Raw genomic sequence first — 15,069 nt, forward strand, 5'->3', positions numbered from 1 at the left:
GGCGGCCCGAAAGCGTTGTCCTCGCGAAGAGTCCAATTCAAAATGGCACTGAACTCGGGACGTCTGGTGACGAGGGAAATATATGTCCCCCTGGAGGGAGGGGAGTCCCAGATTGCTCAGTGAGTTTTGTTTTTAGCAATTTGGGACTCCCCTCCCTCCAGAACTTATTATACTCGTCACCAGGCGTCCCGAGTTCAGTGCCATTTTGAATTAGACACTTCACCTGTTTATTTAGCGACTGGATTCGATTTTCACGAAAAAAATTGTGCTTGTTTTGGGTCGATCGGAGTCCTTAAGCTGGCTTCTGTCTCCTACCTTGTCACTATACTATGAAGGAAGGTGAACGGGGACCATTTTCCCCGAAACCTCGTGTACGTATTAAAGACAACAACAGCTCACCACATGGTAAGTTTCATCGATTTTTATTTCCATTTTCTAGCAAATTTCCAGACCTAAACTTCGCCTCATATGTTCTCTATATTTTAATACCTACGTGACGCACACAGTGAGCCTGGGTTACCTGTGGTTAAACGTATTTTATTATTGAAACGGTAGCTATAGGGATATTTTTGTCCCCTAAAAATTTTTCATGTGTTCGGATTTCCTACCTGAAAGTCTATTGATCCCAAAAATATAGTGATCAAAACTTACCTTTCCGAAAATTTCAGCCAGATAAAAGGCTCCCGAAAATTCTAGGTGACCTTTTTAGGGTAAAAATCCGTTAAAAATGGGCAAATATACCACTTTTCAGACGTTCGAAAATCCTAGGAGAGGCAGGCAGGCAAGAATTTTACAACAAATGTTCCGAAAATTCTAGATCTCAATCGTCTTCCGAACAGATATTTTCCGAAAATTGACGTTGGGTGCCCCTGTGTCAAATCAAGCTGAAATCGTACGTACCACAGTGTTTATTCACTTTTTTCAGGATTTGCAGTTCTCAGGGACAAAAATAAATTTGCATAATTGTAATTCAAGTAAATGAAACAAATTGACAAGTCGATTTTATTTGGATAGTCGAAGACTGTCTTGTATGTTATTGTGTTCTGACTGTGTGCTTAGTTTTAATTCCGAAAATGTTTTCAAAATTGCCAATTACTCGAAGCGTTTATCTCCAAACCACTCTACAGTGCGGCACGAGTTTTCCCCGACGTGGCTTTGATTTTGTTTTCAAATAATATGTTGCTAAGCAATAATCTTCAAATTTGCAGGTAAAGCTGCAGAAACACCAGTAGGGAAAATGATAAATTGACCACCCTTACTTCACAAACATGTCCGCCTCAAAATGCAAGGGGTATGTCAGTCGAGTGGAATGCTACAACTTTTAAGACGAAAGAGCTGAGTAGGAAGATACTTTCGTCATGGCTAAGTCTGATGGAAACTTGGAGTCAGGCCTAACCCGTTTTTTGAACACTTTGTACGCGTGTTTTCGCTTCATGTCGAGATTTCTAATTCTTTGTCAGTTCTGCGAATGCCCCACCGTCAAAGGGAAAACAAGAAAGGAAAAGAAGGCACATTATCAGGATGGAATTTATTCGGATTTTGACACAGAAAATGGCATCGCTAAAAGCGAATTCAGTTTTCCTAAGCGCTATATACTGGTCATGATGACTTTTCTGGGTTTTATGAACATGTATGCACTGCGAGTGAATTTGAATGTCGCTATCGGCGCAATGGTGAATAATCACACAATTCAAGTCAAGGGCTACACGGTCACACGGGTAAGTAGATTATTTTTTCTGAATTCAGATTCCGTATTTAAGCGACGACTCAGTTATATCAAATTTATTTTCGAATAGGAATTGTATATGAATGTTTTCAGATGATTTTTAAACTTAATCAAAGATTTATTTGTTATTGTTCATTTAAGGTCGCGTAAAACAGGTTGAAAGAAGCAAGGAAATCACTGCTTACTAACGTAAAACATTAAGCCATACACAAGTCTAATTTAGAAAAAAAAGCAATATGATAACCTCGGTGTTAACCTCAATTATCAAAATTAGCTAATAACCGAAGAAAATAACTATAACACATGACGGAGATGGGAAGAGGGCGAGAAGGGTGTGTTCCAGTGGGCGAGAAGGACAGCTTATGTGAAATGCTATTTGTTTTAGCCCTGTTGAATATTCCACCACATTGTTAAGACCATGAAGTAAACAGATGAAGCAGCCAGCGACGACGAAAAATCACAACTTGTGATTGCAAGGAACTTAAGAGAAATAAAGTCACTGAAAATTCATCCGGCATCTTCTGATGAAAAATGAATTTCAGTCAAAGAGAAGGCGAGTGTTTCAACTGTTGCAGGAAGTTTCGAAGATCGCCACGCGATTTGCTTTGATCTCGTTCTTCGAAGCTCAGTTTCAAATTGGTGGTTTTCCTGTTACGTCATAGTCGACATGTTGCAAGACAAAAACAAGGGATCTCCAGTTGCCTCCTTTTGTTAGGGTGTTATCTAGTTGTCTACCTACATTGTACATTAAACTATTGTTATCCATGTCTCTCGAAATTGCTTGACAACCTTCCATTACCGGGAAATTCATTGATACCATTCGCGAATACTAATCGAACGACGAATGTCAATATCTTTTGTCAGTATATGGTGTCGTATTCTGTGTGCAGAAAGCAAATGTGTAAGCTTTAACAAGCAGTTCAGTTGAAATAATTCAGCTCACTATCGTTTGCCGTAGAAGCTGCAATGACAGGAGGTGAAACTCTCACCAAATATTGTCAGTATCGTTTATTGGTCGATTGTCACATTCTGTTTACAGAGAAAAGTAAATTCATGCTCTTGCGTCGAGCGGAAAGTGTAGTTAAGCATAAATACAGTAAATTCGTTTTTGTCGGTGAAGGAGATTGCAGCGTCTGTCTCAACTTCTTTCCCAGGGTCCTCTCCCTTTCTCCCTCGAAATGGTACCCTGGTTGGGGTTCGTCAGCAAAATTCTCAAAATTATAGACAATAGTGGTTGTCAAAGGGTCCAAATTATGAAACTTCGTCACGACTACGCACAATTCAGGTCGTTATTTTTGGTGCTGACCGAAAGAATCGCGAACGCTAGGATCAAGATTAAGCCAATAGTGAATTATAATTCACTCTTGATTAAGCACGATTTTTGAGCTTGCAAGTAGTGGATAATTGTTACGTCAATTTCACCAAAACGTTAACTACCAGGTCTAATAATCGATGGAGGCGAGATGTTGTTGTCCAAAGGGCCATTAGAAAATATTCTCACGATACCTTAGAACCTGCGGAAGCAAGCAATATGACCTCGATGGTCTCATTTGTCGAAGACATGATGTCGTTTTACAGTTATTTCTCAGTAACCTGGCCTGTGAATTATGACTGGTAAAGATCTCACAGCTCCTATCGTTTAAATCGTATTATTGAAACAATAACTGATTTCATTTCAACAAAGTTTGTATCAAAGGAAGCTCACAGACAACCTCGATTTTTTTCCTTGTCCCCAATCCTGGCCAAAAATGTTAAGACATCTTTAACTCCCTTCCCATACCCACAAACGTTTCCATGAAGTAGATATTTTTCACCAGCTCCTCCCCCGAAAACAATGTTGACACACCACGGCTTCTTCCGGAACAATATTGTGTCAGCTGGGGTAGCGAGGGGCATTGTTGTCCTTCTTTTCAAATTATGTTCGAAAAGTGAGAAACGTATAAGATTGACTTTTGTTATTAAATTTATGAGAAAAACTAACGCGGAGAGATTTCGACGTTTCGATGACATCCTGTCATCATTATCAAGAAAATGAAGAATAAAATTTTTGAAGAAAATTTACATAAGTAAGTAGTCAAAAAACTAAACCAAAAACAATACTCTATTGTTCTAAGCCAGTAAATCATCCAGTGACCTCACACAAAGGAAAACCCAAAGTCAAGTAAAAACTTTAGCACGTATTGAGTCTGATTGGATGTTAAGGCTTGGTCTGTACTTTTTGATCAGGAGCATCTCGTATACCAGACAGTCCATCTTTCCTTGGCATTTCCTCAGAACTGCAAAATTCTTGGCTAAGTCAAGAGATCTAGGGCTGGTATCATGATCTTGTTGAAGATGTCTGCAAATGGATGAAGAACTGCGACAGTGTTCTTCGATTCTCAGAAAAAGATGTCGAGTTGTGAGGCCTATGTATTCTGCATCGCACAGAGGACATGAAAATTTGTAGACCACACTGTGTTGATTGATCAGAGAGGGCTTTTGTTCTTTTACGCCAAGTGCATCACCCAGCTTACGACTAGTATAGATGGGCTGTAGAGGTGTTCCGATTCTGTTGCTAAGGTTGTTTAGTTGTTTTCTTAAGACGTCAGCAGACTTTTGGTCTTTGAACGGCAGCACTATCCGCACAGGTTGTTCAACTGGCACAACAGGGGGTGGACTCGAAACATTCGATAGCTTGGATTTAATGAAAGATAAGATTGTAGAATCGACTAGCTCGTTCGGATACTTCAGCTTGGAAAAAATTGATCTCAGTTCTTTACATTCAAGCTCAAAAAGTTCTTTCGTTGATGACAGACGGTATGACAGACGGTATGGGAAAATTCCCAGCACTTTTGTCTAGGCTTGCGGATAATCCAGTCTGTAAAATTGTCGACTGGTTTAATAATTATTGTTGTTAGTGCATGTTAATGAGAGATGGAGAAGTCTTTCTTGCCAGGAACAAGCCCAGAACAGAAAAAGTACGTTAAAAAGGGATCAATAAACTACTTCGACGATTCAGCAGCCATTTGAATTTATATTGTTTAATATATTATGGGATGCTCAAGTGGGAGGAGGCAAATTAAAATGAATTTTTCCCCCTGGACATCCCATAATAGGTATTGGAATAATATAATTCAAAATTGCCGCCGTATCGTTGAAATAGTTCATTGCGTGTTGGGAGGATGGATCACTGATCTTTTGGTGGACTATAGCTAGTGCAAGGTGAAGGTTATAGCATTTTTAATTTACTATACAACCCTTGCTACCCAATCCGTATTTGTTATATTACCAATGACACTGGTCCTTGTAAAGTCCTTAATTGAAAGGGAGAGTACGTAAAACCTTAGATGAAATTAATGGAACACATTTTAACCTTATCAATTTTACCGGAAAAATCTTAGCAAATACCGTCAATCATTTCGTTAATGAATGTTTGTCTTTGTCTTACAAGGAAGCTGAGTTTGACTGGGACTCTAAACTGCAAGGTAATAGATTCCATCAGTGGTAGAAATCCTGTTTCCTTATGAAAAAGGATATGTAAAGGAATTAGGGCTCGATATTCTGTAATAGATAGACAAAAAATGAAATAAAGATCTGTATGACTAGACTAGCTATTACTAAATCCCGTCCGGCCAGAACGGAAAGGTTGATTAAAGTTGTGAAATGTAAGTTATTTTACTGGTATTATGCATCCAAAATGCACATGATTAATTATACTGGCGATGTTTACGTGTGACCGACAAAGACTAATTAACGAATCATTACAGGTATCGTATTGGGATCGTTCTACTATGGCTATGCCTTCCTTCAACTTCCGGGTGGTTGCCTCGCTCTGAAGCTGGGTGGAACCAGAATATTTGGTTACGCCATTTTCTTCGCCTCAATGTTGACCCTTCTTACTCCAGTGGCGACTCGCTACAGTGTCTACGGAATGATAGCTGTAAGAGCAGGAGAAGGGCTCATGCTGGTAAGAAGTAAAGCCATTCGGTACTGACTAATTAGATGAATTTTGGATACTACTGCTGGGCTCCCAAAGGAAGCTACGTGTGATAGGCACGCTTCGGACTGGCTTTTGAAACTTTGCTAGCTTGTGGTTACACAGATACAGGTTATCTCAATTTGGACACGTATTCCAGACCAGTAGCAACCCGAAGCTAATAGACCTCACGGAATAATGAGGATTAGACATGCAATTTCACGGGCTACCAACGTAACGTAAAGTTCTTTCCGCAAAATATCTGTTCCGCAGTGGGAATTCAGCTGGCTGGAAAGCTATTAATTTTCATACTCTTTCGCTGGGAAATTTTAAATATTTTATCATTTCAATCCGTGCTTTCTCGAGGTGAACGGAAACTGGGGGAGACTGGGGGAGAACTCGTTCACGAAAAGCTTAGCGCTTGTTCAACTTATCGCATGTGGAGAAAAAAAACCTGTTTTGACCGGTTTGGCGAGCGCTTTAGATTCAAGAGGTTCTGTGCTGGCTGGGAGTTTCCCTCACTGTCGAGCTGGGAGCTGGAATTTTGGTCATAATCATCCTTGAAGTGCGGAACACCTTTTCAAGAAAACGTTTAGTAACGTTTTTTTGTATGTTTTTTGCCTATTAGTATGCATTTTGGAAAAAAAGTTCGTTGGGTGCCCCTACAATTTCAGGCACCAGAAAATATTCGAAGTGAATTATAGTTGATGATAGAAAATTATAGTTGGCAGTAAAACGAGATCGAGCGTTCAAGTGTTATGGGATAGCATTTTGCAAGATACTGTAAATTGATCGGGTAAAAGTGTGTCCAAGGTCCACCATGAAAACTGGTCTTGGATGTTTTACTAACATGTGCTTGATTCAATTATCAAACAGGGCGCCGTTTTTCCATGCAATCACGCTATTTGGAGTAAATGGGCTCCACCACTGGAACGAACCACCCTTGTCACTTTGGCCATCTCAGGTACGTCACTTTGCCCTTTCCTTTTTTCCTGGCCGTGAACCGTGACCATGTAAGTACATAGTACGGCCTTTTCCCCTTCTTTCTGGGGTTATCTAATTCCATGAATGAAAGAACTGTATATCATTGAAATGTCAGTATCAGTATCAATGTCAATGTCAGCATCAGTGTCAGTGTCAGTGTCAGTGTCAGTGTCAGTGTCAATATCAGTGTCAGTGTCAGTGTCAGTGTCAGTATCAGTATCAGTGTCAGTGTCAGTGTCAATGTCAATGTCAATGTCAATGTCAGTGTCAGTATCAGTATCAGTGTCAGTGTCAGTATCAGTATTAGTGTCAATGTCAGTGTCAGTGTCAGTATCACTGTCAATGTCAGTGTCAGTGCGGGATATAGACGAAATGTAGAAATAATTAGAGAAGTGTGGTACAACATTGCACCGGCATCGCAAAGGTTATGGGTTGTATCCCGTTGAAGCCACCTGTATTTTTCAGGTAAGAGACAATTGCTTAAATTTTCCAGTTAAGTGCGAGTATCATTTCTACATTTCGGTACCTAATTCCCTTCCTGGAGGGAACACCCCACATTGCATTTTCATGTCCCTTACGCAAAAGTCGATTTTGAAGAAAATCTGCCATATTAAAGTTCAAATGACAAAAAACTCAGTCACGAAGGCTAGCAAATCAAATAATATCCGAGTTGAAGAGATACACGCTTTCCTTCAGCGTCACCGTTGTTTCATCATTTCACTGCAGCCACTATTACAGGAACGTCAGGCGAAATTACTACCATTTACGAATAGCACACCTTTCTGGAGTGAAACTAGTTTCTTCAGTTAAAAAGCAACGAAGCTATCAAAGTATGCACTTTACGCGATGGATATGTCACCATCTAACAGTTTCAATCTGTGCAATAATTTCAGTTTTTCCTCCTGTAAGATGCACTCTCTAGGCACATCTAAGTAGGGATGTGTACGAAAACCTTGGGAACGTTTATATTAGTAACCTTTCCACTGGATAGAGTTATACAGCCTTTGAGTAAATGGGGCCAGGTGATAACAAAAATCCCATTTATCCTGACAAGTTTTAAAGATGCAATCGTCTATCTAACGTTAGAAGTCCTTTCTTCTTCACAGGTTGTCACGTGGGTACTATCATAACAATGCCATTATCCGGGCTGTTGACAATGTATGGCTTTGATGGAGGCTGGGCATCGGTATTCTATTGTTTTGGTGAGTGATAATAGAGAAATGAGATACCCCCAGCCCTCAACCCCCCTCCCCCCACACCATCCTCCTTTTCTTGGGAAAACGTTTCAGGTGAATTTGTCTTTTCCACTCCAGCATTGATAAGTGGAAAGCGCATATAATCGAATTTAATTTGAGCGACTCTCCCCCGTTTTTCAGCATCTTTTTGGTGTTTGTTTGGTTGACTGCAGGAGCTGCTGGGATACTTTGGTTTGCTGCTTGGCAACTTATCGTCCACGAGTCTCCCTCGGTTCATCCTACTATATCAGACGAAGAGAGACACTACATTGAAAAGAGCTTTGATCAGGGAAATGTAAGAATATCTGACGACCGGTCTTCAGCGGCATTTACTTTGCAACTTGAAGAGTAGCATTTAACTAACTTTCAACATTTTTTGCTATCAATCTTGTTTAGGAAGATGCTCCTATACCATGGAAATCAATTTTGACGTCAGTTCCAGTTTGGGGAATCATGTTTGGTAACCTGGCCTCTGACTGGGGACTATACACTATTCTCATTTGTTTACCAATGTTTCTTCTGGATATTTTGCACTTCGACATACAAACAGTATGTGTGTTTTCATCACTGTACTCCATTTAAATGACAAAATATTAATAATTCCATAGCTAATCTAAGCAAATTTATCAAATTTTCAATGCAGATGGGGTTTCTTGCGGCCACGCCTTTCTTGGTGAAGTCTCTATCAGGACCTTTTGGTGGGATCACAGCTGATTTGTTACGAAGAAGGGGGCTAAGTACTAGATCTGTCAGAAGACTCTACTTTGCTGTTGGTACGTACAATGCAAGAATGTAAACATTGCAATGGGCATGTGCCTTAGCCTGCGTTCAGTGGTGAAAAGCCGTGGGAGGTGGGGGGGAGGGGGTGAAGGGAGGAGAAAAACCAAGTGAAGAAAAAAGACGCTTATAGATCAAAGAGCACGCAAAATCAAGTTCACAAAGCAATGTAGGCTTGACATAGTGGTGAAAGCACTCGTCTTTTGGCAATGTGCCCCGGTAAGATTCTTGCATTCATTTTAATTTGTTATTTGCGGGTTGACTGAGTTTGTTTGTTCTCTGCTCTGCTCCATGAGGTTTTTCTCCGGGTACCTCCATCTTACCGGGTTTTCCCCTCCCACCAAGGGGGAAAATCTCGTTTGATTTGATCTGCTTGAGTTACTTGGTATGATTTATAGTTTCACCAAAAAGTAGAGCCCTTGTGATCAGATTAGTATCAGTATCAGTATTATAATCTTTATGTCAGAGTGAGTGTCAGTGTCAATGTTATCTTCAACCAATTCTGGTGTAAACGAAAAATAATGAAAAATTCCTTATTCTCTACAAATATCTATGCACTCGTAGATCACATAACGCAACGGATATTACCGTCAAAAAGACGAAGTCAGACGTTAAATTTTTCCAATCTTTTCTTTCACGTTTTATTTCTCTCACTTCAAATGTCTTCAGGTGCGATGGGAGCTGGCACATTCATACTTGCTGCAGGATATGCCAAGTCAGCCACAGTGGCGGTCACGTGTATGTGTATTGGGGTAGCTTCCTCGGGACTAATGCATTCCGGGTACAATGTTAACATGTTGGATATCGCTCCACGGTACGCATGCGTTATTATGGGTTTAACAAACACCGTCGGAACAATAACTGGTTTTCTTAGCCCCATGATGATTGGGTTTATTACTGTTAATAAGGTGAGGATTTACTTTTTATGACACCAGATTCTGTTACAGTTACTGTTGAATCTGTTCTCGACAGGTCTTTGCCCTCATAAAATGATAAATAATGTTTGGCCATCTATTAGTACGGCAGCACTCTTGCAGAACTTATGCGTTCGTATTTATTCCCTTTGTCCTTATGAGATAGGCATTCAAATGAATGCTTAAGGTGGTTTTTAAAGTTGCGCAATAGGCTGTGCCTATGAGTTGTATATGGTATTGGTGGATTGTGGACCAACCGGAAAGGTGATGTTATAGGTAGGAATCGTTAAGGAGAATCTATAGGGTTGAATGGTAACAACAACTAGGCGTTGTTTTGATTTCCACATTTGTAGAGCGGAACTTGGTGCTGATCGAGTTCGAGATCGCTGCTATCTTAATGATAAATTCCGAGTGGCCGCTCATAACGCTTCAATTCACAGATGGAATATAATTGCGGTCATTTTTTCACAACTTCCCGAGGGTACGACGCCTACCTCATTATGGAAGGAGAGGGAACTTCAAACTTGAAATTTCCATCTCGATCGCCGGGTCACCTGGATTCCCTGACTTGCTTCTCTTTATGAATTCTGCTTCCGCAAAGCTTTTGTCGAATCTGGCAAAGGAGGGCAAATTTCACAATCGTAAGCGCTATATCAAGGAAAGCAAAGTACCTCTGTGTCTACCGTACGAGTATATGGATGAATATGGTACAAATTGCATCATACGATTGGTTTTAAATCAGTCAAACTGTAAGTAAAATAATTATAATTAACAATTATTCACCGAAGTGGAGGTGAATAGTACTTGCATAATCACTTCCGACTTAGCCAATCAGGGCGTGCGGAGAGAACTATTCACCTGTGTGGTATATACAAATAATAATTAACCTTGAAACTTTATATTTCTAATACTTAAATAACGTTAGGTACTAGACGCGTAAAATGATGTCATTACATTATCTAGGAGGTTCCTCCTCAAACCATTTTATGATTTCCAACTACTGACATGGTCGGGATGGGATTTCACTTTAAAGTTGCACTTTTGATTACATAATCCTCGTTACAAGGCCCTCCTTGGGTGTTTCTGATACATTGTATGTCTTACCGTTTTGTTTTGTTTTTGTTTTGTTTTGTTTTATTTTTTGTTTTGTTTTTTTGTTTCGAGGCCACTCTCTTGATAAATAATATTTTAAAAAAAGTCAGCAAAAACGATTATACTGAAAGAGATATTACATGTTAACATGGTTAACATGTTAACAAAGGTACGTGGAGACCTGCCAGCAGGTGCTGGGTAGGGCGAAGACAAACAGGAGGGAGTGGATCAGCAAGGAGACTTGGGAGATAATCAAGCAGCGAAAGGTGACAAAAAACATCACGAACATGGCCAGAACGAGAAGGCAGAAGAGAGATGCAAACCAAAGGTACCAAGAGTTGAATAGGGAAGTGAAGAGGAGGTGTAGGAGAGACAGGAGGGCTGTGCGTGGAATCAGAAGCTGAGAGAGCTGAGGAGGCTGGAAAGAGAGGTGATGTAAGGACGTTTTACGAAATCACCAGAAAGCTAAGTGGGAGGTTCCAGAATACATGTAGGCTAGTGAGAAACAAGGTAGGTGTGTTGCTCAGGTCAGCAGAAGAGGAGATGAACCGGTGGAGGAAGCACTTTCAAACAGTGCTTAACCACGAAGAGCCGCTCAACCCGCCAGAGGTGGAGCCAAGTGACGAGCTTAACATCAGTACAGGTCGCATCACACGTATTGAAATTAAGAATGCTATAAAGAAGTTAAAAAATGGGAAGGCTGCAGGTTGTGACAATTTACCACCAGAGGCAAATAAGGCGAGAGGGGACAGGTCAGAGGAGGTTAAGTTCTTTTCGACCTCTGCAACAGGATATGGAATGAGGAGAAGATACCAGAGGACTGGAAGAAGGTTCTGCTAATCAAGCTGCCCACGAAAGGTGATGTGAGCTACTGTAAAAACTGGCGTGGCATCATGTTGCTGAACATGGCAAGTAAGGTGTTTTGCCGGGTGCTCCTGGAGCGCATCAAGATCGCGCTGGATGAAAAATTGAGAGAGGAACAGGTGGGCTTTCCGAACTGGCCGAAGCTGTATGGATCAAATAGCAACCCTGCGGATTATTGTGGAGCAAGGCATCGAGTGGCAGTCCTCCTTGTAGATTTCGAAAAGGACCTCGATAGTATCAGCAGAGAGGTTTTGTGGAGGTTGTTGCAGCCATACGGGATGCATGACAAGGTGGTCACCATCATCAGAGCTCTCTATTAAGGTTTTTCCGCACAGGTGGTACACAATGGACAGAGGACCCAACCAATGAACATGAGGAATGGGGTAAGACAAGGCTGCCTGCTATCTCCCCTGTTGTTTTTCGTAGCCCTGGATTGGGTGACGAGGACTGACAGCCTTTGACAGGAAGAGAAGTATTCAGTGGACCTTTACGACATCCTTAGAAAACCTTGTCTTTGCCGATGATCTGGCCCTACTGTCGCCCAGAATACAGGATATGTGGGATAAAACACGGGCCTTGGAGGTACAAGGTGCGAAGGTAGGCCTGAATATCAATACCACCAAGACAAAGTTGATGCGTATTGGTACCAAACGTGGCGATGGTGTGTCGGTTGCAGAGGGTCGGATTGGGGAAGAGGATGAGTTCACATACCTTGGGAGCAAGTTGCAAGTGCTCATCAATAAGAGCCTGCGGAACAACTTGCGGATTTGGTGGCCTAGAAAAATCAGCAACAAGGAGCTTTGGAGACTAACAGGGCAGCAACCGATAGAGCAAGAAATAAGACAAAAAGCTTGGGGATGGATCGGCCACACGTTGAAGAGACCAGATGGACATGTAGTCAAGAGGGCACTGGAGTGGAACCCACAGGGGAAGCGAACGAGAGGGAGACCCCGGGACACCTGGCGACGTACGAGAATGGCAGAGTTGGAGAGGAAACATCTCACGTGGAATGAGGCAAAGGGCACTTCACAAAATAGGGTTAGGTGGCGCGCTCTAGTTGAGGACCTACGTAGCACTAGGAACGAAGAGGAATGAGTAAGTAAGTATGGTAACAAAGTATGCTCCATTCCGAATCTCGGTGGTAGAGCATACAAAGTAGTAATCCGAAGGTCGTATGTTCTACTCCTGCAAAGGTCGAGCATTGGGATGTTTTTCCGACTATTCCCGAGTCACCATCGAAACATGATCTCTTCAAAGTTTAAAAAACATTTTGATTTTTCGTTCTATAAAACTGGCCTGGAAGAGGTCGTTATCTTTGTTCAAGTTTTTTACGCTGTGTAACTCGAAAGAATTGCACAAGTCCTATTTTCGTGCCAAAGCTCACATTTTTTTTTTACTCTGGTTTTCTTCTTTAGAAAGCTGAGGAATGGCGCACAGTTTTCTGGGTAACCTTTGTCATTTATTTCGTTGGGATGTTGCTATTTTGCATGTTGATGTCCGCTGACTTGCAGCCTTGGGCGACCGGAGATGGAGGCTCGAAACACGAGGGAAGAGAAGAAGTAGGCTTGGTTGAGTAAGGCTGGTATTTTGGAATGGCAATACTCAACGTCCATTAGCAAGTGGAATTCAGAAAACCACAAAAAGCTACCATAACACATGAAAAATGAATTAGCCAGCTATAGTTGCAACACCGAAATGTAAATAATGAGAAATGACTGAGAATTGATGACATCATAGGATTGCAAAAGTAGCAAGCGGTCAAACGTAACCAATAACTTTACCATGCAATATCTGAATTTAGCGCTATCACAATTTTTTAGAGCTTTGTTATCAACAATAATAACCTTACGACGTGCATTAATGTCCATACATCGAACGGACGAACTATTGAGAGCATATGCCATCAAACAGAGGAAATTAGCTTCGATGAGCCCCTATTTCTATTACCTCAACTCATGCAGATAAAATTATATGATGAGATTATAATAATCTACGTACGGATGCCTCATTTTTCAGACTAAAATATTTTGTTTAAGGAGGTTCGCTGTGGTCGAACTCTACCCTTCAGCTTAGCTTCACCAGCGTGATTTGAAGTGCACTTAGCCTAAACATTTTTTCTTGAAAAAGTAGTTTTATCGCAACACCATAGATAAGTATTTTGCATTTTCGCCATGAAATTCAAACATTACTTCACACAACTGACTTTTTGACTCATGGCAGCAACTGACTCAACTCGATGATAAAAGGTATGGGTTGTACAAGAGTTTTTTGGGTCGTCGAGGGCGTGGAGTCAATGGCCTTCAAACTGATCAAGTGACTTTGGGCTTAGCTAAGAAAATTTCCGGCGGTAAGAAACGACAAAGATTGTTTAATATAGGTCAGCATCGAGGCGAAAATATCACAATTTGAATTCTCAGTTACGCGTAACCTTAGGAAAAGGACAATTTGACGGTTAATATGGAAAATCAATAAAATCGGATATCAATCTTGGATTATATTGACTAAGAAAAGAAAACAAATCATGAATTAAACTTAGTTTTTGGATGCATCTTCTGTCGTCTCCTTAGCTTACTTGCTTGTTTTGCTATCCCCTCCCAACCCTTCATGCCCCGAAATCGCCTTGAAAGAACATAAGGACACAAAGGACTGGCGGAACTGGACAAAATTAAGGCGCGTTTACATGACAGAGGAAAAATGCCACTGGTCCGTTAAAAAGTGCAACGGTTCCAATCATTTTTGTAAAGAAACGGTCCAGATACAAAATTCGTCCGGGCAAAAATTTGTCCGGACCCGTGTAAACGTAGTCTAAGTTACTTTCAACAAAAGAACTATCTCAGTTTCAGGCTTCGTTCCATATCGACACCAAATTAATTGACACGCTTTTAATTGGACCGTCAAGATCAAGCCGCGATTGCCATCTCGCTAAAGGTAACCAAACTCTTGCATCAATCAACCGAAGTACGTTGTCAACAACTACCACAGACATTATCAACAAAGTAGTTTACCCACAATGCATGTTGTTTCAATAAATACTTCGTATACTGTTCCGGAAGTATTGACCAGGGAACCTGAGGCGAGTTTCAAATTTTAACTTATTGATAAATTAACACCATCACATGAAAGATAAAATTGAGATTGGCCATCTGTCCAAGTTTCATGCTTTTAGGTCGAACAGAGACCAATTATGGATTTTAAAACATTGTTAGAGCGGTTTTCAATTGAGTGTCGAAAGTAATTAGTTAATTACTTTGGTTTATAATTACTTCAGTCAGTGATTGGTTCAAAGTTCTCGCGCCACTTTTTCAACCAATCAGAAGTGAAACCAAAACCAATTGTGGCTCGCGCGTGCACATTTTCCCGCGCTTTGTGTCGGCTACGTCTAATTACTTCGAGTTTTGATTGGTTTACTGGATTGTCTCCGTCCTTTTTGATTGGCCAAAGTAATTACTTTGGTTTTGGTTTTACGACACTCATTCGAAAACCGCTCTAAAAATGCATACAAATTATAGGTCTCTAATTTTG

The 15,069-nt window shown here is 40.9% G+C and overlaps 1 protein-coding gene across 3 annotated transcripts; it reads left to right on the top strand.

Moving 5' to 3' along the window:
• The first annotated feature begins 238 nt into the window (after positions 1 to 238).
• On the top strand, positions 239 to 14,089 carry LOC138007263 (vesicular glutamate transporter 2-like). 3 transcript variants are annotated; one of them, XM_068854065.1, is made up of 11 exons: positions 239 to 405; positions 1,209 to 1,718; positions 5,157 to 5,190; positions 5,473 to 5,672; positions 6,558 to 6,645; positions 7,772 to 7,867; positions 8,074 to 8,195; positions 8,297 to 8,449; positions 8,544 to 8,673; positions 9,347 to 9,585; positions 12,963 to 14,089. In XM_068854065.1, exons 2-11 carry the CDS (start codon positions 1,359 to 1,361, stop codon positions 13,122 to 13,124), a joined length of 1,584 nt encoding a protein of 527 aa, XP_068710166.1. In that variant the 5' UTR covers positions 239 to 405; positions 1,209 to 1,358; the 3' UTR covers positions 13,125 to 14,089. The 3 variants fall into 3 exon arrangements, with proteins under 3 accessions (XP_068710166.1, XP_068710168.1, XP_068710165.1); XM_068854067.1 differs by lacking the exon at positions 239 to 405 and adding an exon at positions 747 to 892; XM_068854064.1 differs by lacking the exon at positions 239 to 405 and having other exon boundaries at positions 1,048 to 1,718.
• The last annotated feature ends 980 nt before the right edge of the window (positions 14,090 to 15,069 follow it).

The sequence above is a fragment of the Montipora foliosa genome, chromosome 6, assembly GCF_036669935.1.
Source record: "Montipora foliosa isolate CH-2021 chromosome 6, ASM3666993v2, whole genome shotgun sequence".
In the NCBI taxonomy this organism is placed as follows: domain Eukaryota; kingdom Metazoa; phylum Cnidaria; class Anthozoa; order Scleractinia; family Acroporidae; genus Montipora; species Montipora foliosa.